General features: G+C 49.0%; 1 protein-coding gene across 5 annotated transcripts in view; it reads right to left on the reverse strand.

The window, feature by feature from the left end:
- The window catches only part of klhl32 (kelch-like family member 32), a 446,189-nt gene that overhangs the window by 44,256 nt on the left and 376,288 nt on the right, over positions 1 to 25,645 (reverse strand). The window contains exon 9 of one of the 5 annotated variants that reach the window (XM_059981375.1): positions 21,850 to 21,890. The exons of the other annotated variants lie outside the window; for them this stretch is intronic. Within the exon in view, the coding sequence (XP_059837358.1) occupies positions 21,871 to 21,890 (20 nt within the window). The 3' untranslated portion in view covers positions 21,850 to 21,870. Of the gene's footprint in view, positions 1 to 21,849; positions 21,891 to 25,645 lie in introns of those variants that run through there. 5 annotated transcript variants of the gene reach the window in all.

Here is a 25,645-nt window from a genome sequence, read left to right on the forward strand (position 1 = left end):
AAGCCGGGGGGTGGGGGTGGGGGTTGGAGTATCAGCCGACAGGTGATGAGTGAAGCCGTGGGGTGGGGGTGGGGGTGGGGGTTGGAGTATCAGCCGGCAGGTGATGAGTGAAGCCGGGGGGTGGGGGTGAGGGTGGGGGTTGGAGTATCAGCCGGCAGGTGATGAGTGAAGCCGGGGGGTGGGGGTGGGGGTGGGGGTTGGAGTATCAGCCGGCAGGTGATGAGTGAAGCCGGGGGGTGGGGGTGGGGGTGGGGGTTGGAGTATCAGCCGGCAGGTGATGAGTGAAGCCGGGGGGGGGGGGGTTGGAGTATCAGCCGGCAGGTGATGAGTGAAGCCGGGGGGTGGGGGTGGGGGTTGGAGTATCAGCCGGCAGGTGATGAGTGAAGCCGTGGGGTGGGGGTGGGGGTGGGGGTTGGAGTATCAGCCGGCAGGTGATGAGTGAAGCCGGGGGGTGGGGGTGGGGGTTGGAGTATCAGCCGGCAGGTGATGAGTGAAGCCGGGGGGTGGGGGTGGGGGTTGGAGTATCAGCCGGCAGGTGATGAGTGAAGCCGTGGGGTGGGGGTTGGAGTATCAGCCGGCAGGTGATGAGTGAAGCCGGGGGGTGGGGGTGGGGGTTAGAGTATCAGCCGGCAGGTGATGAGTGAAGCCGGGGGGTGGGGGTGGGGGTTGGAGTATCAGCCGGCAGGTGATGAGTGAAGCCGTGGGGTGGGGGTGGGGGTGGGGGTTGGAGTATCAGCCGGCAGGTGATGAGTGAAGCCGGGGGGTGGGGGTGGGGGTTAGAGTATCAGCCGGCAGGTGATGAGTGAAGCCGGGGGGTGGGGGTGGGGGTGGGGGTTGGAGTATCAGCCGGCAGGTGATGAGTGAAGCCGGGGGGTGGGGGTGGGGGTTGGGGTATCAGCCGGCAGGTGATGAGTGAAGCCGGGGGGTGGGGGTGGGGGTTGGAGTATCAGCCGGCAGGTGATGAGTGAAGCCGGGGGGTGGGGGTGGGGGTGGGGGTTGGAGTATCAGCCGGCAGGTGATGAGTGAAGCCGGGGGTTGAGGGTGGGGGTTGGAGTATCAGCCGGCAGGTGATGAGTGAAGCCGTGGGGTGGGGGTGGGGGTTGGAGTATCAGCCGGCAGGTGATGAGTGAAGCCGGGGGGTGGGGGTTGGAGTATCAGCCGGCAGGTGATGAGTGAAGCCGGGGGGTGGGGGTGGGGGTGGGGGTTGGAGTATCAGCCGGCAGGTGATGAGTGAAGCCGGGGGGTGGGGGTTGGAGTATCAGCCGGCAGGTGATGAGTGAAGCCGTGGGGGTGGGGGTGGGGGTGGGGGTTGGAGTATCAGCCGGCAGGTGATGAGTGAAGCCGGGGGGTGGGGGTGGGGGTGGGGGTTGGAGTATCAGCCGGCAGGTGATGAGTGAAGCCGTGGGGTGGGGGTGGGGGTTGGAGTATCAGCCGGCAGGTGATGAGTGAAGCCGGGGGGTGGGGGTGGGGGTGGGGGTTGGAGTATCAGCCAGCAGGTGATGAGTGAAGCCGGGGGGTGGGGGTGGGGGTTGGAGTATCAGCCGGCAGGTGATGAGTGAAGCCGGGGGTTGAGGGTGGGGGTGGGGGTTAGAGTATCAGCCGGCAGGTGATGAGTGAAGCCGGGGGGTGGGGGTGGGGGTTGGAGTATCAGCCGGCAGGTGATGAGTGAAGCCGGGGGGTGGGGGTGGGGGTTAGAGTATCAGCCGGCAGGTGATGAGTGAAGCCGTGGGGTGGGGGTGGGGGTTGGAGTATCAGCCGGCAGGTGATGAGTGAAGCCGTGGGGTGGGGGTTGGAGTATCAGCCGGCAGGTGATGAGTGAAGCCGGGGGGTGGGGGTGGGGTTGGAGTATCAGCCGGCAGGTGATGAGTGAAGCCGTGGGGTGGGGGTTGGAGTATCAGCCGGCAGGTGATGAGTGAAGCCGGGGGGTGGGGGTGGGGGTTGGAGTATCAGCCGGCAGGTGATGAGTGAAGCCGGGGGGTGGGGGTGGGGGTTGGAGTATCAGCCGGCAGGTGATGAGTGAAGCCGGGGGGTGGGGGTGGGGGTTGGAGTATCAGCCGGCAGGTGATGAGTGAAGCCGGGGGGTGGGGGTGGGGGTTGGAGTATCAGCCGGCAGGTGATGAGTGAAGCCGTGGGGTGGGGGTGGGGGTGGGGGTTGGAGTATCAGCCGGCAGGTGATGAGTGAAGCCGTGGGGTGGGGGTGGGGGTTGGAGTATCAGCCGGCAGGTGATGAGTGAAGCCGTGGGGTGGGGGTGGGGGTGGGGGTTGGAGTATCAGCCGGCAGGTGATGAGTGAAGCCGGGGGGTGGGGGTGGGGGTTGGAGTATCAGCCGGCAGGTGATGAGTGAAGCCGTGGGGTGGGGGTGGGGGTGGGGGTTGGAGTATCAGCCGGCAGGTGATGAGTGAAGCCGGGGGGTGGGGGTGGGGGTTGGAGTATCAGCCGGCAGGTGATGAGTGAAGCCGTGGGGTGGGGGTGGGGGTGGGGGTTGGAGTATCAGCCGGCAGGTGATGAGTGAAGCCGGGGGGTGGGGGTGGGGGTTGGAGTATCAGCCGGCAGGTGATGAGTGAAGCCGGGGGGTGGGGGTGGGGGTGGGGGTTAGAGTATCAGCCGGCAGGTGATGAGTGAAGCCGGGGGGTGGGGGGGGGGGTTGGAGTATCAGCCGGCAGGTGATGAGTGAAGCCGGGGGGTGGGGGTGGGGGTTGGAGTGTCAGCCGGCAGGTGATGAGTGAAGCCGGGGGGTGGGGGTGGGGGTGGGGGTTGGAGTATCAGCCGGCAGGTGATGAGTGAAGCCGTGGGGTGGGGGTGGGGGTGGGGGTTGGAGTATCAGCCGGCAGGTGATGAGTGAAGCCGGGGGGTGGGGGTGGGGGTGGGGGTTGGAGTATCAGCCGGCAGGTGATGAGTGAAGCCGTGGGGTGGGGGTGGGGGTTGGAGTATCAGCCGGCAGGTGATGAGTGAAGCCGGGGGGTGGGGGTGGGGGTGGGGGTTGGAGTATCAGCCAGCAGGTGATGAGTGAAGCCGGGGGGTGGGGGTGGGGGTTGGAGTATCAGCCGGCAGGTGATGAGTGAAGCCGGGGGTTGAGGGTGGGGGTGGGGGTTAGAGTATCAGCCGGCAGGTGATGAGTGAAGCCGGGGGGTGGGGGTGGGGGTTGGAGTATCAGCCGGCAGGTGATGAGTGAAGCCGGGGGGTGGGGGTGGGGGTTAGAGTATCAGCCGGCAGGTGATGAGTGAAGCCGTGGGGTGGGGGTGGGGGTTGGAGTATCAGCCGGCAGGTGATGAGTGAAGCCGGGGTGGGGGTGGGGGTTGGAGTATCAGCCGGCAGGTGATGAGTGAAGCCGGGGGGTGGGGGTGGGGTTGGAGTATCAGCCGGCAGGTGATGAGTGAAGCCGGTGGGGTGGGGGTTGGAGTATCAGCCGGCAGGTGATGAGTGAAGCCGGGGGGTGGGGGTGGGGGTTGGAGTATCAGCCGGCAGGTGATGAGTGAAGCCGGGGGGTGGGGGTGGGGGTTGGAGTATCAGCCGGCAGGTGATGAGTGAAGCCGGGGGGTGGGGGTGGGGGTTGGAGTATCAGCCGGCAGGTGATGAGTGAAGCCGGGGGGTGGGGGTGGGGGTTGGAGTATCAGCCGGCAGGTGATGAGTGAAGCCGTGGGGTGGGGGTGGGGGTGGGGGTTGGAGTATCAGCCGGCAGGTGATGAGTGAAGCCGTGGGGTGGGGGTGGGGGTTGGAGTATCAGCCGGCAGGTGATGAGTGAAGCCGTGGGGTGGGGGTGGGGGTGGGGGTTGGAGTATCAGCCGGCAGGTGATGAGTGAAGCCGGGGGGTGGGGGTGGGGGTTGGAGTATCAGCCGGCAGGTGATGAGTGAAGCCGTGGGGTGGGGGTGGGGGTGGGGGTTGGAGTATCAGCCGGCAGGTGATGAGTGAAGCCGGGGGGTGGGGGTGGGGGTTGGAGTATCAGCCGGCAGGTGATGAGTGAAGCCGTGGGGTGGGGGTGGGGGTGGGGGTTGGAGTATCAGCCGGCAGGTGATGAGTGAAGCCGGGGGGTGGGGGTGGGGGTTGGAGTATCAGCCGGCAGGTGATGAGTGAAGCCGGGGGGTGGGGGTGGGGGTGGGGGTTAGAGTATCAGCCGGCAGGTGATGAGTGAAGCCGGGGGGTGGGGGGGGGGGGTTGGAGTATCAGCCGGCAGGTGATGAGTGAAGCCGGGGGGTGGGGGTGGGGGTTGGAGTGTCAGCCGGCAGGTGATGAGTGAAGCCGGGGGGTGGGGGTGGGGGTGGGGGTTGGAGTATCAGCCGGCAGGTGATGAGTGAAGCCGTGGGGTGGGGGTGGGGGTGGGGGTTGGAGTATCAGCCGGCAGGTGATGAGTGAAGCCGGGGGGTGGGGGTGGGGGTGGGGGTTGGAGTATCAGCCGGCAGGTGATGAGTGAAGCCGGGGGGTGGGGGTGGGGGTGGGGGTTGGAGTATCAGCCGGCAGGTGATGAGTGAAGCCGGGGGGTGGGGGTGGGGGTTGGAGTGTCAGCCGGCAGGTGATGAGTGAAGCCGGGGGGTGGGGGTGGGGGTTGGAGTATCAGCCGGCAGGTGATGAGTGAAGCCGGGGGGTGGGGGTGGGGGTTGGAGTGTCAGCCGGCAGGTGATGAGTGAAGCCGGGGGGTGGGGGTGGGGGTTGGAGTATCAGCCGGCAGGTGATGAGTGAAGCCGGGGGGGTGGGGGTGGGGGTTGGAGTGTCAGCCGGCAGGTGATGAGTGAAGCCGGGGGGTGAGGGTGGGGGTTGGAGTATCAGCCGGCAGGTGATGAGTGAAGCCGGGGGGTGGGGGTGGGGGTTAGAGTATCAGCCGGCAGGTGATGAGTGAAGCCGTGGGGTGGGGGTGGGGGTGGGGGTTGGAGTGTCAGCCGGCAGGTGATGAGTGAAGCCGGGGGTTGAGGGTGGGGGGGTGGGGGTTGGAGTATCAGCCGGCAGGTGATGAGTGAAGCCGGGGGGTGGGTGTGGGGGTGGGGGTTGGAGTATCAGCCGGCAGGTGATGAGTGAAGCCGGGGGGTGGGGGTGGGGGTGGGGGTTGGAGTATCAGCCGGCAGGTGATGAGTGAAGCCGGGGGGTGGGGGTGGGGGTTGGAGTATCAGCCGGCAGGTGATGAGTGAAGCCGTGGGGTGGGGGGTGGGGGTTAGAGTATCAGCCGGCAGGTGATGAGTGAAGCCGGGGGGTGGGGGTGGGGGTGGGGGTTGGAGTATCAGCCGGCAGGTGATGAGTGAAGCCGGGGGGTGGGGGTGGGGGTTGCAGTATCAGCCGGCAGGTGATGAGTGAAGCCGTGGGGTGGGGGTGGGGGTGGGGGTTGGAGTATCAGCCGGCAGGTGATGAGTGAAGCCGGGGGGTGGGGGTGGGGGTTGGAGTATCAGCCGGCAGGTGATGAGTGAAGCCGGGGGGTGGGGGTGGGGGTTGGAGTATCAGCCGGCAGGTGATGAGTGAAGCCGTGGGGTGGGGGTGGGGGTTAGAGTATCAGCCGGCAGGTGATGAGTGAAGCCGGGGGGTGGGGGTGGGGGTGGGGGTTGGAGTATCAGCCGGCAGGTGATGAGTGAAGCCGGGGGGTGGGGGTGGGGGTTGCAGTATCAGCCGGCAGGTGATGAGTGAAGCCGTGGGGTGGGGGTGGGGGTGGGGGTTGGAGTATCAGCCGGCAGGTGATGAGTGAAGCCGGGGGGTGGGGGTGGGGGTTGGAGTATCAGCCGGCAGGTGATGAGTGAAGCCGGGGGGGTGGGGGTGGGAGGTGACAGGGAGAAAAGGAAGAAAGAAGCTGATAGGAGAGGAGAGTGGAGCATGGAAGAAAGGGAAGGGGGAGGGGACCAAAGAGAGGTGAGCAGCATGTGAGGAGAAGAGAGGGAGTGAGAAGGGAACCAGGATGGGAAATAGAAAAAAAGAGAAGGGGAAGAGGGAGGATAGGTTACTGGAGTTAGATAAATGCCGTCAGATTGGAGTTCACCCAGTTCGAATATGAAGAGTTCCTCCTCCAACTTTAGTGTGGTTGTGTTTACACTTAACTCTCACTAAGTTACAGGGACAAAGACAAAATTATATAATTACCAAGTCATCTGACTGTCAAGTTACTTTTTAAATGTGTAATAGATTATTTTAGTCAAATTAAATTGAGATTTTCATTGACAGCATCCTGACTGGCTGCATCACTGCCTGGTATGGGAACTGTACCTCCCTTAACCATAGGATTCTGCAGGGAGTGCTGCAGACAGCCCAGTGCATTTGTAGTTGTGAACTTCCCACAATTCAAGACACTTACAAAGACAGGTGTGTAAAAAGGTGGGGGGGGGGGGGGTTTGAGTGTGTGCGCGCGCGTCCTTAACTCCTGGTGGAGTTGTCAGGGTGCCATCATGACAAGCTTTTCACACCGATCTTTTTGGTGATTGCTCATCGTACAGTGTGTCTTGGGCATCTGAAACCTGGCGGGCCCCATCCCTCTCTAGCAGGAAACAGTAAGAGCCAGGACCAGCAGGCTCTGAGACAGCTTCTTCCACCAGGCCATCAGACTGATTAATTCACACTGATTTGAGTGTATTTCTATGCTACATTGTTCTATTTATTATAAATTATTATAAATTACTATGATTGCACATGGCACATTTAGATGGAGATGTAAAGATTTTTACTGCTCATGTATGTGAAGGACGTAAAAAAAAACGTCCATTCAATAAACATTTTTCTAAAAACCCATTTTCAGTGTACACAAGACCTACAATGTGATCTGAAGGTGAGTAAAGGCACTTTAGTTTTTATAGAACAATAACATAACATGAATTAGAAAAGACTGCAGTGTGCAGCCTATTCACTGATTGATCCCACCTTCCACCTCAATCTTTTGTGGAACTGAAGAGTAGTAGAAGCACAAAGACGACTAATCTTTAAAATTTTTTGAAAATGTAACTTCTGCAATGTCATTCAATAATGGTCTTCGTAGCAACCAAGTGTTCCTGTCAGCAATCATATTCATGCTTGTAAAGTTCTTTCTCAAACATCTTCAAAGTTCGAAGTTCAAACTGATTTTGGAGTCATACAGTGAGGATCGTGTTGGCACCATCAGGCGACTGACTGAACCTGCACTGTGAAGTAATACAAACTTGCAAGTATATATTGTTCAAGGAATTGAATCATGTATTTGCAGGAAGTGCACTTGTCAAGAAATGGTGTAGCATACATGTACTGTTTGAATGCAGGTCCTCTGAGGTGCAATGGAAACATCCAATTGCTACATTGGGATCTTTGGGAGAGAGTTTAACATGGAAAGACTGTTAGGATATCACAGCCATTAGAATGTATGTATTGCGTGGTTGACTTTCTAAAAGGTGTTAGGCTCTTTGGTATTATTTGAGTTTTTTATTGGTGGGAAATTTAGAGGGTATACTTCCTGTCTCTTTGCTCCATCCTCCAACTCAGCAGGTAATGGTAATCTTCCTTACGTTGGTCTGCCAGTCCACTATTAAACTTTACAAGAAGGAAAAGAATAAACACAGACAAACTTAGAGACCCCTCTGGTGAAATGTTTTATATATGCAGTATTCTAAAACACAAAAGTGTTACTTCACAAATACCCTGAACTTAGAAACACGAGAAGTTCTATAGGTGCTGGAAATCAAGAGCTACACATAGATTGCAGGAGGAACTCAGCAGGTCAGGCAGCATCTATGGAAATAACTAAAGTGTCAATGTTTCGGGCTGAGACCCTTCATCAGGACTGGAAAGGAAGGGGGAAGATGCCAGAATAAAAAGGTTGCGGGAGGGAAAGGAGACTAGCTGGATGGTGATAGGTGAAACCGGGTGGATGGGGAAGCTAAAGGGCTGGAGAAGAACGGATCTGACAGGAGAGGGGAGTAGAGCATAGGAGAAAAGGGAAGGAGGAGAGGATCCAGAGGAAGCTGATGGGCAGCTGAGCAGAGGTAAGAGGCCAGAGTGTGGAACAGGAAAAAGCAGAGGGGAAGGGAAACAACTTTTAACCTGAAGGAGAAATTGACATTCATGCATCCAATTTGAGGCTACCCAGATCGAATATGGGGTGTTGTCCTCCACCCTGAGAGTGCCCTTATCGTGGCATAAGAGGCAGCCAAGGACCAACACATCGAAACAGGAACAGGAATGAATCAACACGTTGGAACATTGGAACGGGAATGGGAATGGACCTACACATTGGAACAGGAATGGGAATGAACCAACACGTTGGAACATCGGAACAGGAATGGTATTGGACCAACACATCAGAACAGGAATGGGAATGGATCAAAAAGTCAGAACAGGAATGGTAACAGACCGACACATCGGAAAAGGAATGGGAATAGACCGACAGGTCAGAACAGGAATGGGAATGGACCGTCAACAACTGAACCTCCTGTCCATGTCTGCATGCTTTTAGGCATTGAGTTGCTGCCACATGATTGGCTGATTAGATATTTGCATTGACAAGCAGTTGTACATATGTACCTAATAAAATAGTCACTGAGTGTATTTCTAAGTCAGAAAATAGTGCAACATTCCAAAAACAGAAGTGCAAAGGGGGTTGGGAGTCCTTGTGCAGGATTCCCTAAAGGTTAATTTGCAGTTTGAGTCAGTGGTGAAGAAAGCAAATGAAATGTTTGTATTCATCTCGACAAGTCTAGGATCTAAAAGCAAGGATGTTATGTTGAGGGTTTCAAAGGCAATGGTGAGGCTTCACAGAGTATTGTGAGCAGCTTTTGCCCCCTGATCTAAGAAAGGATGTGCTGTCATTGGAGAGTGTTCACAGGAAGTTCATGAAAATGATCCGAGGAATGAAAGGGTTAACACATGGGAAGTGTTTGATCTCTCTGGGACTGTATTCGCTGGAATTTAGAAAAATGAGCGGGGATCTGAATGAACTTATCAAGTATTGAAAGACCTAGGTAGAGTAGATGTGGAGAGGGTGTTTCCATTGTCAGGGAGTCCAGGACATTGGTTATATTTAAAGTGGAGGTTGATAAGAAAGAACAAAGGTTACGGGGAGAATGCAGGAGCATGTGTTTGAGAGGGATAATAAATCAGCTGTGGAATGGTTCCCCTTCAATTTTCTGTACTGATAGTGAGGACAGGCCCAGAGCCACCAAACACTCCTCATAGGTTAACCCTTTCATTCCTGGGATCACTCGTAAATCTCTGCCTGACCCCCTGCAATGCTGGCACATCATTTCTTATATAGGGAGCCCAAAATTGCTCACAAATTCCAGATGTGGTCTGACCAATGCTTTACAAACACGCTGCATTACATCCTTACTTTCATATTCCAGTCCCCTTGAAATGGATACCAACAGTTATTTTTCATTATTTATTGAGGCATAGTGTGGAATAGGCCCTCCTGACCCTTCGAGCTTTGCCCCCAGTTTAACCCGAGCCTAATCACAGGGCAATTTACAATCCGCCAGCCAGATGAAGCTGGAGAACCCGGAGGAAATCCGCAGTCACAGGGAGAATGAACAAACTCCTCACAGACAGCAAGGGGTATTGAACTTAGGTTGCCTGTACTGTAAAGCATTGTACTAACACTACCCTACCATGTAGCCTTCATTTGTCTACCTTTATAAAATCCTCAATAACATTATGTCATACAAGGTATGTCAGTATTTTACATATTCTACACAGGTGAATGTATCTGTATTCTGTCCCTTAATGACATCCCGTCCACGTGCACTTTACATTCCTGCCTATCAGTGAGAGATTGTGAAGATTTGCATACAAATTTGATTGTACAAAAACAGATATTAATTTAGAGTGTCCTTATTGTTTAATTTGCTTAAAAGTGGGGTGCATTTGCCTGTTAAAGTTCTCAAAATCCATCAAGCTGATTTCTCCGATACATTAGGCTACCTCATGCTGGCACATCAACTCGTGCAATCAAAGTCCTCTGTAGGTTCCTGAGCTCACCTATTGAGTGTATCAGACAGATGAACACTTCATTCCATTTGCCTCCCAGGGGGCTAATCAGCATGCCAAACTGCAGCCGTGATTACATCACCTGATCTTGTTTAAAACAAGCTGATCGTGTCTTTGTCAGGAACATGAACCTTACTTTGCTCTTCCCGAATGCTTTGTCTTTTCAGACACTCAAGGTCAGAATCAGGTTTAATATCACTGACATCATTCATGAAATATGCTGTTTTTTGGCAGCAGTACACGGCAGTACATAAAAAATTACCATCCGTAATGAGAAGAATTATACAGTATAATAAAAAATCAGTAGCTCAGGTTTGTTACTCGTACATGAATACAGTCAAATGAAATAGCGTTACTCTGGGGCCAAGGTGCAAAATACAGAACCAACAGTCATACACAGCACAAGGCACACATTGCACAAATAAGATATCAATAAACATACAGTTACACAAAAAAATACACAGTTCAAGTCCCTGAGTCCATGAATGTTGCAGCAGTCTGCAGGTAAACAGAATAGAGCTTGTCTTCTGCTGAGCAAACACGGTGGGCGGGTGCAGTACAGACTCCAGTCTGAATGCTGCACCATGCCACCTCTGATTCCTCTGTTCTCAACGGCTGTAAACAGACACTGCAGCTTGATGCCGAGTCCTCACTACAACCAAGGCCACTCAGCTCCCCCACTGTCCGCCCCTGCTAACCGCCAATAAATCAGTGAACTGGCCTTGCAGCATTCCACATTAACATTGTCCAAAAGGATCTTGTGATCATAAGAAAACCAACAAAGACCATCACTCTCTGCTACACTGCACACCGCTTGGCAACAAATTCCACAGATTCACCACCCTCTGGCTAAAAAAATATTTTCGCATCTCTGTTCTGAATGGGCGCCCTGCAATCCTCAAGTCATGTCCTCTTGTACTAGACCCCCCCACCATGGGAAACAACTTTGCCACATCCACTCTGTCCATGCTTCTCAACATTTGAAATGTTTCTATGAGGTCCCCCCTCATTCTTCTAAACTCCAAGGAGTACAGTCCAAGAGCGATCAAACATTCCTCATATGTTAACCCTCTCATTCCTGGAATCATTCTAGTGAATCTTCTCTGAACCCTCTCCAATGTCAGCACATCCTTTCTTAAATAAGGAGCCCAAAACTGCACACAGTATTCCAAGTGAGGTCTTACCAGTGCCTTATAGAGCCTCAACATCACATCCCTGCTCCTGTACTCTATTCCTCTAGAAATGAATGCCAACATTGTATTCGCCTTCTTCACCACCGACTCAACCTGGAGGTTAACCTTAAGGGTATCCTTCACGAGGACTCTCAAGTCCCTTTGCATGTCAGGACTTTGAATTCTCTCCCCATTTAAATAATAATCTGCCCGTTTATTTCTTCTACCAAAGTGCATGACCGTACACTTTCCGACATTGTAATTCATTTGCCACTTCTTTGTCCATTCCCCCAATCTGTCCAAGTCTCTCTGCAGACTCTGTTTCCTCAGCACTACCAGCTCCTCCACCTATCTTTGTATCATCAGCAAGCTTAGCCACAAAGCCATCTATTCCATAATCCAAATCGTTGATATACAACGGAAAAAGAAGCGGCCCCAACATGGACCCCTGTGGAACACCACTGGTAATCGGCAGCCAACCAGAATGGGATCCCTTTATTCCCATTCTCTGTTTCCTGCCAATCAACCAATGCTCTATCCCCGTATGTAACTTCCCTGTAATTCCATGGGCTCTTATCTTGTTTAGTAGCCTCATGTGCGGCACCTTGTCAAAGGCCTTCTGAAAATCCAAATACACAACATCCCTTGTCTAGCCTACTTGTAATTTCCTCAAAAAATTGCACTAGGTTTGTCAGGCAGGATTTTCCTTTAAGGAAACCATGCTGAGTTCTGCCTATCTTGTCATGTGCCTCCACGTACTCCATAACCTCATCCTTGACAATCGACTCCAACAACTTCCCAACCACCGATGTCAAGCTAACAGGTCTATAATTTCCTTTTTGTTTCCTTGCCCCTTCTTAAATAGTGGAGTGACATTTGCAATCTTCCAGTCCTCTGGAACCAAGCCAGGATCTATAGACTTTTGAAAGATCATTGCTAATGCCTTCACAATCTCCACTGCTACTTCCTTCAGAACACGAGGGTGCATTCCATCTGGTCTGGGAGATTTATCTACCCTTAGACTATTCCATTCAAAAATGTCTTCTTCTTTGGAATATATCTGTCTTGCACCTTCCTCACTTCTCGCATAAACTCCAGCCACTGCTGCTCTGCTGTCCTTCCCACTAGTGTTCCTCTCCAGTCAACCTTGGCCAGTTCCTCTCTCATGCCACTGCAATTTCCTTTACTATACTGAAATACCGACACATCAGATTTCGGCTTCTCTTTCTCAAATTTCACGGTGAACTCAATCATGTTATGATCACTGCCTCCTAAGGGTTCCTTCACTTCCATCCCTCTAATCACCTCTGGTTCATTACACAATACCCAGTCCAGTACAGCCGATCCCCTAGTGGGCTCAACAACAAGCTGTTCTAAAAAGCCACCTCGTAGACATTCTACAAATTCTCTCTCTTGAGATCCAGTGCCAACCTGATTTTCCCAATCCACTCGCATGTTAAAATCCCCCACAATGATCATAACACTGCCCTTCTGGCAAGCCTTTTCTATTTCCTGTTGTAATTTGTAGTCCACATCACTGCAGCTGTTTGGAGGCCTGTAGATAACTGCCATCAGGGTCCTTTTACCCCTGTGATTTCTTAGCTCAACCCATAAAGATTCTGTACCTTCCGATCCTATGTCAACTCTTTCTAATGATTTAATATAATTTCTTACCATTAAAGCCACGCCACCCCCTCTACCTACCTGCCTGTCCTTCCAATAGACTGCAGACTGCAGTAGTTTAAGTTCTTGATGTCTAGCAGGGTCTTTCAACCTTAAAAAAATGTTTAAAAAAGGTAACACTTTTGGTTGGTCCCGTAGAAGCCACTGCAATCAAACACACTGCCATTTTACCAGAAACAAGTAGAGCAAAAAGAGAATAGAATACTGAGGTAGTATTCATGGGTTCAATAACCCTTCAGAAATCTGACGGCAGAAAGGAGGAAGTTACAACAGGAGATAGAAAAGGCATGTCAAAAGAGCAGTCGTGCAGGGTTTCAATATGCAGTCGATTGGGAAAATTAGGTTGGTGCTCGATCCCAAGAGAAGGAATTTGTAGAATGCTTACAAGATGGCTTTTTAGAGCAGCTCATGGTTGATCCACCAGGGAAAAGGCTACTCTGAACTGGGTGTTGTGTAATGAACTGGATCTGATTAGGGAACTTAAGGTAAAGGAACCCTTAGGAGCAAATGATCACTGTACAATAGACTTCCCCTTCGGTTTGAGAGGGAAAAGGTAAAATCAGATGTATTAGTACTATAGTGGAGTAAAGGAAATTATAGAAGCAAGAGAGAGGAGCTGGCCAAAGATAATTGCAAGAGGACATCAGAAGACAGGACGGCATAGCAGCAATGACTGGAATTTCTGGGAGCAATTCAGTAGGCGCAGGACAGCTACATCCCCAAGACGAAAAAGTGATCTAAAGGCAGGATGACACAACTGTAGCTGAAAAGGGAAGTTAAAAACTACATAAAATTAACAGACGGGACACATAATAGAGGAAAAAATTAGTACAAAGTTAGAATTAAAAAGTATTTAAGAAGGTAAAGATGGAATACAAAAGTAAGCTAGCCAATAATATTAAAGTGGATAACAAAAGTTTCCTCAGAAACATAAAGTATAAAAGAGAGGCGAGAGTGGATATCAGACCGCTGGAAAACATGTTGGAGAGGTAGTAATCAGGGCAACTAAATGGGAAACAAACTGTAAGTATTTTGCACCATCTTCACTGGGAAAGACACTAGAGGTGTACCGGAAGTGTAAGAGTGTTGGGGGGACAGAAATTAAAGCAATTGCTATTAGTAGGGAGAAAGGGCTTGGGAAGCTGAAAGCTCTGAAAGTGGATAAGTCACCGGGACCAGATGGTGTATATCCCAGGGTTCTGAAAGAGGTTGTGCAGGCATTGGTAATGATAGAAGAAACATAGAAACATAGAAAAACTTCAGCACAATACAGGCCCTTCAGCCCACAATGCTGTGCCAAACATGTACTTACTGTAGAAATTATCTAGGGTTACCCATAGCCCTCTATTTTTCTAAGCTTCATGTACCTATCCAGGAGTCTCTTAAAAGACCCTATCGTATCCACCTCCACCACTGCCACCAGCAGCCCATTCCATACACTCACCACTCTCTGTGTAAAAAACTTACCCCTGACATCTCCTCTGCACCTACTTCCAAGCACCTTAAAACTGTGCCCTCTCATGCTAGCCATTCCAGCCCTGGGAAAAAGCCTCTGACTATCCACATGATCAACGCCTCTCATCATCCTATACACCTCTATCAGGTCACCTCTCATCCTCCGTCGCTCCAAGGAGAAAAGGCCGAGTTCACTCAACCAATGATCTTTCAAGATTCACTGGATTCTGGCATGGTTCTGGGGGAATGAAAAACTGCAAATGTCACTCCACTCTTCAAGAAGGGAGAGAGGCAGAAAAAAGGAAATTGTAGGCCAGTTAGCCTGACCTCAGTGGTTGGGAAGATGTTGAATTCGATTATTAAGGATGAGGTCTCAGGGTACTTGAAGGCACCTGATAAAATAGGCTGTAGTCAGCAATCTTGCCTGACAGATCTGTTGGAATTCTTTGAGGAAATGATAAGCAGGATAGACAAAGGAGTCAGTGGATACTGTGTACAGTACTTGGATTTTCAGAAGGCATTTGACAAGGTGCCACACATGGCTGCTTAACATTTTAAAAGCCCATGGTATGACAGGAAATATACTAGCATGGATAGAAGATTAGCTGATTGGCAGGAGGCAAAGAGTGGGAACAAAAGGAACCTTTTCTTGGTGGCTGCTGGTGACTAGTGGTGTTCCACAGGGGTCTGTGTTGGGACTGAGTCTTTCTAGGTTAAATGTCAATGGTTTGGATGGCAGAATTAATGGCTCTGTGGCCAAGTTAGCAGACAATCCAAAGATAGCTGGTGGGGCAGATAGTGTTGAGGAAGCAGGGAGGCAACAGAAGGATTTAGACAGATTAGGAGAATGGGCAAAGAAGTGGCAAATGGAATACAGTGTTGGGAAATGTATGGTCAGGTGCTTTGGTAGAAAAAATAAAAGCATAGGCTGTTTTCTAGATGGGGATAAAATTCAAAAATTTATGGTGCAAAGGGACTTAGGAGTCCTCACTCAGGATTTCCTAAAGGTTAACTTGTAGGTTGAGTTGATGGTGAGGAAGGTAAATACCATATTAACATTCATTTCAAGAAGACTAGAAAATAAAAGCAAGGATGTAATGCTGAGGCTTTATAATGCACTGTAGGCTAATGTAATGGGCTACAGATGACACAATTTGTTCATCTTAGTAATTGTTATACATAATTCACAAACACTGACATTGAGTAGTTTTGTTCACTTTAGGAGCCAGTTCCTGATGTGATGACATTAGAGCAAGGCAACAGCTTTTAGGTTCCTTCATAATGGAAATAAACGGCTGCAACTTTTGTTAAGCACATAAAATCATTTTTACATCTTTTATTCACAAAATCCAACTTGGAGTACTGTGAGCAGTTTTGGACCCCTTACCTAAGAAAGGATATGCTGACATTGGAGAGGGTCCAGAGGACGTTCACAAGAGTGATTCAGGGGATGAAAAGTTAATCATTTGAGAAGTGTTTGATGGCTCTAGACATGTACTCACTTAAATTCAGAAAAATGAAGGATATTTCATTGAAATCTATCGAATGTTGAAAGGCCTAGACAGAGAGGATGTTTCCTATTGTGGGGGAGTCTAGGATTAGAATGCACAGCCTCAGAATAGAGGGACATCTATTTAGAATGGAGATGAGGAGGAACTTCTTTAGTCAGAGAGTGGCGAATCTGTGGAACTCATTGCCTAAGGCAGCTATGGAGGTCAAGTCACTGGGGACACTTAAGGTGGAATTTGATCAGTTCTTGATTAGTCAGGGTGTAAAAAGTTACAGGAAGAAGGCAGGAGATTAGGGTTGAGAGGAAAAATGGATCAACCATGATGGTATGGTGGAGCTGATGGCCTAATTTTGCTCCTATGTCTTATGGTCTTGTGGTGATGAAACTTGTGCTTATTTCAGAAGTTTGGTGCTGGATATGTAAAAGATGCAACCTACATTCCACAGGTGTTTGACAACAATCCCAAACAAACCCAATTAACTCTAACCTCATCACAGAACAATTTATAGTGTCAATTAACCTACCCAGTACTGTTTGGACTGTGGGTGGAAACCAGACCTCCCGGAGGTAACCCACGCATTACACAGATACTCCTTACAGGGGACACCAGGATTGAATCTGAACTCCGGAATGCTCCGAACTGTAAAAGTGTTGTGCTAACCGCTGCAGCACCGTGATGCTGTGTGTGGTATGCCGGCCTGGGAGAGGACACTGATCTTGCTTTCTGGTAGCACGGAGAGCAGCATGGCAATGAAATAATGAAACTGTTAACATTATGCTTTACAGTTCCAAAGATCGTTTGGCAGATCTGGGCTCAATTCCCACCACTATCTGTAAAGAGTTTGTACATTTTCCCTGTTATCCTCCAAGTGCTCTAGTTTCCTCTGATGGTCCAAAGACATAAGGATCACGGTTAATAAATTGTGGCCATACTACATTGGTGCTACAAGCATGGTGACACTTGCCCAATGTTACTCGGATTGTCTGCTTGTTGACACAAGTGATGTATTTCCCTGAATGTTTCAACATTTTGATGTGCCTGTGACAAATAAAGCTTATCTTAAAGAATTGTTGGACTGTAGCGGTGTGCTACAAGCAGCGCTAAAATTACGACACGGAGTCGGTAACTGCAGTCGAAGGAAAAACTTTATTCGAAAACTTCAGCCTCACTTTTAAGCCTCTGTCAACCGGCCCCCCATGGCGAAGAGGCTCCAAAGCTCCGTGCTCGCAAACCCCCGTAGGCTATCTAATTGTGAGTCGGTTCGGATACGCTAGGAAATGAGGCGCTACAGGACATTCTTAAGTCGCTTAACAAGGTATCTATTGTTAGGGCATATTCTGGACTCAGGGTCTAGAGCAAAATATTAACCAGCAACCAATCTTTAGACCTGAACATGGACTGTAGATTAAATTTAAAATGCAGCGCTAGACAATAAGTCCCTAGAATTGTGAACTGCAGTTAATTGAAAAAACATCCATTTTGGGTGTCTGGAGGATAGGTGCAAAGAAGGAAGTGTGAAAGTTATATGTAATACAAAGAAGCATTGTAAATTAAGAATTAAAGAGCAAAATTGTTTAATTGCATATGGTGTACTGTCTGTTATTTTGTGGTACTGATTTGCATCACACAACATCCACACAAACGAGAGGTTTTGCACCTCAGATTTCACACGTTTGGCAGGGCCAGAGACTGTCTTCCCACGACTAACACCACGAGCCGAACCTGAGGGTTACATACGAGGGCTAATTGATATGTTTGTGGCCTAAGATAGAAGGAATCAATTTTAGAAAACCTACCACATTTATTTTTCAACACAGTCCACTCTTACATTTACACACTTCGTCCAGCGGTCGTGGAGCATACGGATCTTGGACCTCCAGAAAGTGTCCATAGATGGGTGATTGATAAGTTCATGGCCTAAGGTAGAAGGAGATGAATTACACAGCTCTCATTACATGCACATGCAACTCTTTGAGTGATTATGCAGAAAGTTTAAAGTTAATAACTCAACTACCTTAGGCCATCAATCACCTGATGAGCTATTAACTTCAAACTTTCTGCATAATCACTCAAAGAGCTGAAATGCATGTGCATGTAACGAGGGCTGTATAACTCACCTTCTACCTTAGGCCACAAACTTATCAATAACCCCTCGTACACAAGAGGTTTATTAGGGACTGGCAATGTGGAATGTTAGTGGACACGGGGTCATCAGAATCAATAACTGATCTACCCCTGCCCATGACTGGAGAGGGGATTTACATTGCCAGTGCAGGAGGTGAAACATTGAGGGCAGAGAGCAGTCAGCCCCAGGTACTTGAGGCTGAGGAAGTGCAGCTCCCTGTAGATTTTTGGTCCAGCTTCAAGTGTCCAAACAATGAAGGTACTCTTTCTCTGGGGATGGACACACTGATTAAGGCAGATGCTATCATAGACTCAGGAAAAGGAGAAATAACATGGGCAAGACAGGGACAGTGAACACGTGTGACACACAGAGCAGCTGACATGGCTCACAGAGAGACAGGGATATGTGTGCGAATCATGCCAGGAGGTCCCAAGGGAAGGGGCCAGGCACAGTCACGAGCTGTTGGAAGCAGTGCAGCTGCCTAAGGAGGGAGCAGTGATTTACATAAAGGCTCGGCGGAAAGGGGATAGTAAGGAGCAGAAAGGGAGCGAGTGGACAGGTATCAGTGTGAGAAGGGCAGCAGAAGGACAAGAAGCAACAGAAGTTACAAGAGTACAGAAAGAAACTACAAATGTCAAGTTAGCAAGATTATATAGAGATATGAATGCCCATTGTAACCAGGGTAACACATTGAGGGATCGAGTAAAGCAACAGCAGCATATTGTGGATCAGAGAGAACCAGACGGAGAGGACATAGTCCTCCTACAGCCATGTGACCCAGTCATGGTAAGGGAGCTGATTGACAGGACAGGTGGTGCTCCGGACAAACAGTGCCTGCGTTGGTGAACAGTTCTGGTGAGGCAGCCATTGGGAACACTGGACTCAGGTTAAACCATGTGACTCACCTTGTGTCGCTCTCACAGACAGAGCAAGAGATCAAATGTACCCCATATCAGTGTCATTGCAGGAAGACCAGCCGACTGCGTCAGACCTGACCACAGCTGATGGAAGAAGGCAGAGGACACTGAGAGAGTGTGACAGCAAGCCGTCAGTAGCATGTTAAAGTATAATGGTAACTGCACTCTGTAATGAAGCACTCAGTCTGAATGGGGAGTGAATACAAATGCGCTGGGCCCTTTCAGTGGTTGGGCCAGCAATCAAACAGACAGTCTGGAAGGGAGTGCCACCAGGGTGAGGTCAAATAGAGACTGGTGGTCAAACTTTTGGAACAATCTCTCTGCTTAGCATTTTGTAGGTAGCCATTAGGAATGATAGCGAAGATGTAGATGCAGATAGAGTAATCAGGAGGGTTCCGAAGGAGAACATTTCTGCTGCCCTATTTGAGTAGATCCTCCTTAAGGTTGGTCTTTCCTAGTACAAATTTATTTTTGCCCTGGAGGGCTAACAGGAGGGACTGTTAGAACACATATTGGACTTGGGGTGTCTTGCAAAACATTAACTTCAGCAACTAACTTCAGTAACCAATAGTTAGACCTGATTGTGGATTGTTGGTTAAATTTTAAATGAAGCTCTGGACAATAGGTTTCTAGAGCTGTGAACAGCAGTTAGTTGAAAAACCAGACAATGTTGATTAAAATTCATTTTGGGTCTCTGGATTGTGGGTGAAAAGAAGGAGGTATGAAAGTTATATGTAATTCAAAGGAAGCATTGTAGATACATTTTAAACACATGTAAAGGGTTTCTTCTTTATGTTACTGCGTATGTTAATCAAAATGGCTTCTTTGTTATGGTAACTGGTGAGAGAGTGCTTTCTCTCGAAGCTTGTTTGGGTTATAATTACTGATAACGAGAATTGTATTCATTTGTTAGTCAATTGGGATAGATGTTATTCTTTCTTGTGGGCCTGTAAGGTAGTGTTGTGCAGACCTTTGATGAGTTGGAGGGGAGATTGCGAGGAAAGAGGACGTGCTGGATGCGCTCTGGTCGACCACCGAGGGTGGTCCCAGGCGGTGGGTCGAGGAGGTCGGAGAAGATCGAATAATGGACCAAAGACTTCGATGGTTGAGCTCCAACGGCTGTGCATGAATTGACTGAACTCTGATGTTTTAGCGCCTTTTCTTTTCTTTTATATATATAGTATCGCTATTAATTACCCAGTTCTAGTAAGATTTATAAAGTGTAATTTGTAAAATGTACATTGCGTGTTGGCTGATGATTGATGTTTGAGGCCGTAACAGGTGGTATTGCACGGCAACCAACGCAACCATGAGACGAGGTTGGGCGGGGGACAGGGTCTCCCCTAGATGTGTACGAGCCGATATAGCTGAGCATTACACATAGAATTGTCCTTTGATCTTCCCCATGTAAAATGTCATGTGATATTGGGTCAAACAGGCCTCTTCCTCTGAAAGGGCTCAATATGATGCCTGTTGTGTCTCATTTTGTCAAATAAAAGACTACTCCGTATCTGCTAGCTGCATGTCTCCAGTGACTTTGTTCACATTACAACACCTGTGAACCTATGAGCTGGGATCATGAGTAGGGAAGTAGGTCACTTGGATTCTAAGCAGGACTTATCTGACCGTAATCTTTACTGACTGGGGGAGAGCCAGGCTTAAGGAGGTCAAAGTTCAAAGTCACAATCTCTGGCATTCACAGAGATTAAAAAGAAATACATTAGTTTATGAAAAACTATTCATAGCAAAGACTGACGAACATCCAGTGTGCAAAAGAGGACAAATTGTGCAAATGGGTGTGTGTGCAGCCTCCATCGGTCATGGTTGACCATGGGTACTGTGCCTCTGGTAGTTACCAGGAGTGGCTTCTCCAGGCTGCAAGCCAGGGCAGAGTTGATATGGAGATCCATCTGTTGCCCATGCAGTGGGACCCCCTCCTCCATGCTGATGACAGGTCCAAAGGAGCCCAGTTGTGCAAATAAAAAGTAAATAAATAATACTGAGAACATGAATAGTACTTCCATGGATTAAGGGTGAAAGGTGAAAAGCTTAAGGGAACAAGAGGGGAAACTTCTTCAAGCAGAGGGTCATGAGTGTATGGAACGAGCTGCCAGCACAAGTGGTGCATGCGAGCTTGATTTCAACATTTAAGAAAAGTCTGGATAGGCACATGGATGGTATGGGTATGGAGGGCTATGGTCCTGCTACAGGGCAATGGGAGTGGGCAATTTAAATGGCTCGATGTGGATTAGATGGGCCAAATGGCCTGTTTGGGTGCTGCACTTTTCTATAACTCTATGACTGTAGTTGTAGAGCTGTTGGAAGTGAGCCTGTAGGTTGCAGAACTAAATGGCCAAGTTCCTGGTTCTGTTCTCAGTTCTTCTGGTGAAACCATTTTATGCTGATTTGCTTCACATCAACACAAATGACACATTTCACTGTTTGCTTCAATATACATGTGACAAATAAAGGTAACTTTCAACCATCTGTAATAATAGTAGGCATCCGTTAGTCTCGAGAGACCATGGATTTGTGCCTTGGAAGGTTTCCAGGGTGCAGACCTAGGCAGGGTTGTATGAGAGACAGGCAGTTGCCCATGCTGCAAGTCTCCCCTCTCCATGCCACCAATGTTGTCCAAGGGAAGGGCAAGGGCTGATACAGTTTGGCACCAGTGTCAACGCAAAGCAATGTGTGGTTAAGTGCCTGGCTCAAGGACGCAACATGCTGCCTCAGCTGAGGCCTGAACTAGTGACCTGCAGATCACCAGACCAACGCCTTAAACACTTGGCCATGTGCCAACATTAACTATCTGTAATCTTTATATCAACAATATATTATAACGAGCACTTTAACTGAACTCAAGCATACAATATTTGTTAATGCACGAACAAAGAGCTGAAGAACCTTATCTTCTTCCTATAACAAGAGAAAAGAGAAGACAAATTGCCTTTCAACTCACGAGACAGCATTTTTGCTGTTGAAGTTTCTGTAGCAGGCAATTTCTTTTTTACGAGGTCAAGTTGCTAGCTCAACACTCAACCCAGCACGGATTTGAACTCAGGACCTTCTGCCCCAAAGTCCAGCACTGATGCCACTATGCCACCAGCCAGTGTCCTATAACAAGAAAGGCAGTTTTTAATGGCTTGGAGAGGATTAGATTATTAAGAAATAGAAAAGGAAAGGTGGGTTAAAAATAAACCTTTCCTCTTTTCTCAGCCCAAAACGCCGACGTTACTTTATTCCATGGATGCTGCCTGGCCAGCTGAGTTTCTCCAGCACTTTGTGTTGGTTGCAAACTTTCCTAGATCTGTCATTACAGAAAAGATCATAAGACATTCAGACCATTCAGCCCATTGAATCTGCCTCACCATTTTATCATGGCTGATTTATAATCCCTCTGAACCCCATTCTCCTGTCTTCTCCCTGTAACCTTTGACACCCTGACTAATGAAATACTTATCAACCTCCACTTTAAATATACTCAATGACTTGGCCTCCACAGCTGTCTGTGGCAACAAATTCCACAGATTCACCGCTCTCTGGCTAAGGAACTTCCTTCTCATCTCTGTTCTAAGGTGATGTCCTTCTACACTGAGGCTGTATCATCTGGCCCTAGACTCACCCACTATAAGAAATGTCCTCTCTACATCCACTCTATCAATATTCGATAGGTTTCAATGAGATTCTCCCAATACTTCTTAGCATATGCAGCCCCATGGAAAACTGAGAAACAAACAGGGCCCTGTTCCCCTGCCCAAGTATTATTTTAAATATTAATTTGACTAACCTCTTTTTCTGTTCATCCTGATTTTATAGCGTGCAATTGCCACTTGCAGTTTGTTTTCAAGTGCAACCAGCTGCCATGGTTTTAATCATCGATGCAATAATTGCAGTATTTGTAACTAATTGTGACTGACAATCAAAAATTCACAGTAATGTTTCTGGCATAACTGATGGATTTCTGTCCCCAAAGAAAAATTGAAAATTACAGCAAAAAACAGTCATTAAAAGCCTTGAACCTCTAATTAGTGATGAGCAAAATCAAGTTTTGATTCTTTACCCCTTCTGCTATTTTATTTAAAGTTCAAAGTTCTTCATACTGCTTCAGACTGCTTTTCCCGGTCACAACCCATTCAGTGATTTCTCCAGTAAAGAAGTACTGTTCCCTTTTTCCTTAAGAATTCAATTGATGGAATCAGTTCATTCTTTTGGATTTTTGATGAAGATAGAGGACCTGGAGACAATTCAGAAGTTAGGAACTTGAGGCCCAGTGGCAGAGCCCTGGGTCTATAAATCTCTGAGAGTTTGCTGGTGTAGTTGAGAGCCCAATGACTGTGTGTCTGTATCTGCTGCAGGATGGAGACTGAAGTCGATGGGGTAGGAGGACTGTGGATGTGTGTGGGTGAGAGAGTGGAGTGAAGCTTGTTGTGTAAATTGTGCAAAATGTTGCTATGTTCTGCAGTGTTTTGCTGAACATTGTGGATATGCCATCTTAGTGTCGGAATGCGTGGCAACACTTGTGGTCTGCCCTCAGAACATCCTTGTGTATGTTGGTGGTAAACTCAAAAAGGCACATTTCACAGTATGGTGCAATGCACGTGATAAATAAACTTGAATCTTGAATCTGAATCTTGCCTTGACGCGTATAAAACAGGCAAAGAAAGAATTAATCTTAGATTTTCCTTTCCAGGTTTGAAGTCCATGTGCAACTGGTGACACCTCTCATGGATAACTTCAAGAAGACTGATATGACTCATTAAAGAAAGCATCTTTCAGGATGACTTGAGTGTAAACACAAGACTTAAAAATTTGCAGCAACTTGCAGCTCCTAGGCTGAAGTTTTGTTTATTATTTTGAGAGCTGAATATGAAGCAGAAACTGTTCTTAACACATGGAATGAGTGTCTTCTGGCTCCTGTACCTCCTCCTGATGATAACAATGGAGAGGGCATTTGCTGGATGACGGGGGCTCTAATGATGGATGCTGCCCTCTTAAAGTATTGCCTTTTGAAGGTGTCCTGGATGCTGGAAAGACTTGTACCCACGATGGAGCTGGCTGACGAGACTCGTACTCACGATGGAGCTGGCTGAGTTTACAGCTTTCTGACGAGAATCATACCCATGATGGAGCTGGCTGTGTTTACAGCTTTCTGACGAGACTCGTACCCACGATGGAGCTGGCTGAGTTTACAGCTTTCTGACGAGACTCGTACCCACGATGGAGCTGGCTGAGTTTACAGCTTTCTGACGAGACTCGTACTCACGATGGAGCTGGCTGAGTTTACAGCTTCCTGACGAGACTCGTACCTACGATGGAGCTCGCTGAGTTTACAGCTTTCTGACGAGACTCGTACTCACAATGGAGCTGGCTGAGTTTACAGCTTTCTGATGAGACTCGTACCCACAATTGAACTGGCTGAGTTTACAGCTCTCTGACGAGACTCGTACTCACGATGGAGCTGGCTGAGTTTACAGCTTTCTGACGAGACTCGTACCCACAATTGAGCTGGCTGACGAGACTCGTACTCAGGATGGAGCTGGCTGAGTTTATAGCTTTCTGACGAGACTCGTACCCACGATGGAGCTGCCTGTGTTTACAGCTTTCTGACGACACTTGTACTTACGATGGAGCTGGCTGAGTTTACATCTTTGTGACGAGACTCGTACTCACGATGGAGCTGGCTGAGTTTACAGCTTTCTGACGAGACTCGTACCTACGATGGAGCTGGCTGAGTTTAAATCTTTGTGACGAGACTCGTACCCACGATGGAGCTGGCTGAGTTTACAGCTTTCTGACGACATTTGTACTTACGATGGAGCTGGCTGAGTTTACAGCTTCCTGACGAGACTCGTACCTACGATGGAGCTGGCTGAGTTTACAGCTTTCTGACGAGACTCGTACCCACAATTGAGCTGGCTGAGTTTACAGCTTTCTGACGAGACTCGTACTCACGATAGAGGTGGCTGAGTTTACAGCTTCCTGACGAGACTCGTACCCACGATGGAGCTGGCTGAGTTTACAGCTTTCTGACGAGACTCATACTCACGATGGAGCTGACTGAGTTTACAGCTTCCTGACGAGACTCGTACCCACGATGGAGCTGGCTGAGTTTACAGCTTCCTGACGAGAGTCATACTCACGATGGAGCTGGCTGTGTTTACAGCTTTCTGACGAGACTCATACCCACGATGGAGCTTTCTGACGAGACTCGTACTCACGATGGAGCTGGCTGAGTTTACAGCTTCCTGGCGAGAGTCATTCTCACGATGGAGCTGGCTGAGTTTACAGCTTTCTGACGAGACTCATACCCACGATGGAGCTGGCTGAGTTTACAGCTTTCTGACGAGACTCGTACCCACAATTGAGCTGGCTGAGTTTACAGCTTTCTGACGAGACTCGTACCTACGATGGAGCTGGCTGAGTTTAAATCTTTGTGACGAGACTCGTACCCACGATGGAACTGGCTGAGTTTACAGCTTTCTGACGACACTTGTACTTACGATGGAGCTGGCTGAGTTTACAGCTTCCTGACGAGACTCGTACCTACGATGGAGCTGGCTGAGTTTACAGCTTTCTGACGAGACTCGTACCCACAATTGAGCTGGCTGAGTTTACAGCTTTCTGCCGAGACTCGTACTCACGATAGAGGTGGCTGAGTTTACAGCTTTCTGACGAGACTCGTACCCACGATGGAGCTGGCTGAGTTTACAGCTTTCTGACGAGACTCATACTCACGATGGAGCTGACTGAGTTTACAGCTTCCTGACGAGACTCGTACCCACGATGGAGCTGGCTGAGTTTACAGCTTCCTGACGAGAGTCATACTCACGATGGAGCTGGCTGAGTTTTCAGCTTTCTGACGAGACTCG

Source organism: Hypanus sabinus, chromosome 10 (assembly GCF_030144855.1).
Source record: "Hypanus sabinus isolate sHypSab1 chromosome 10, sHypSab1.hap1, whole genome shotgun sequence".
Taxonomy (NCBI): domain Eukaryota; kingdom Metazoa; phylum Chordata; class Chondrichthyes; order Myliobatiformes; family Dasyatidae; genus Hypanus; species Hypanus sabinus.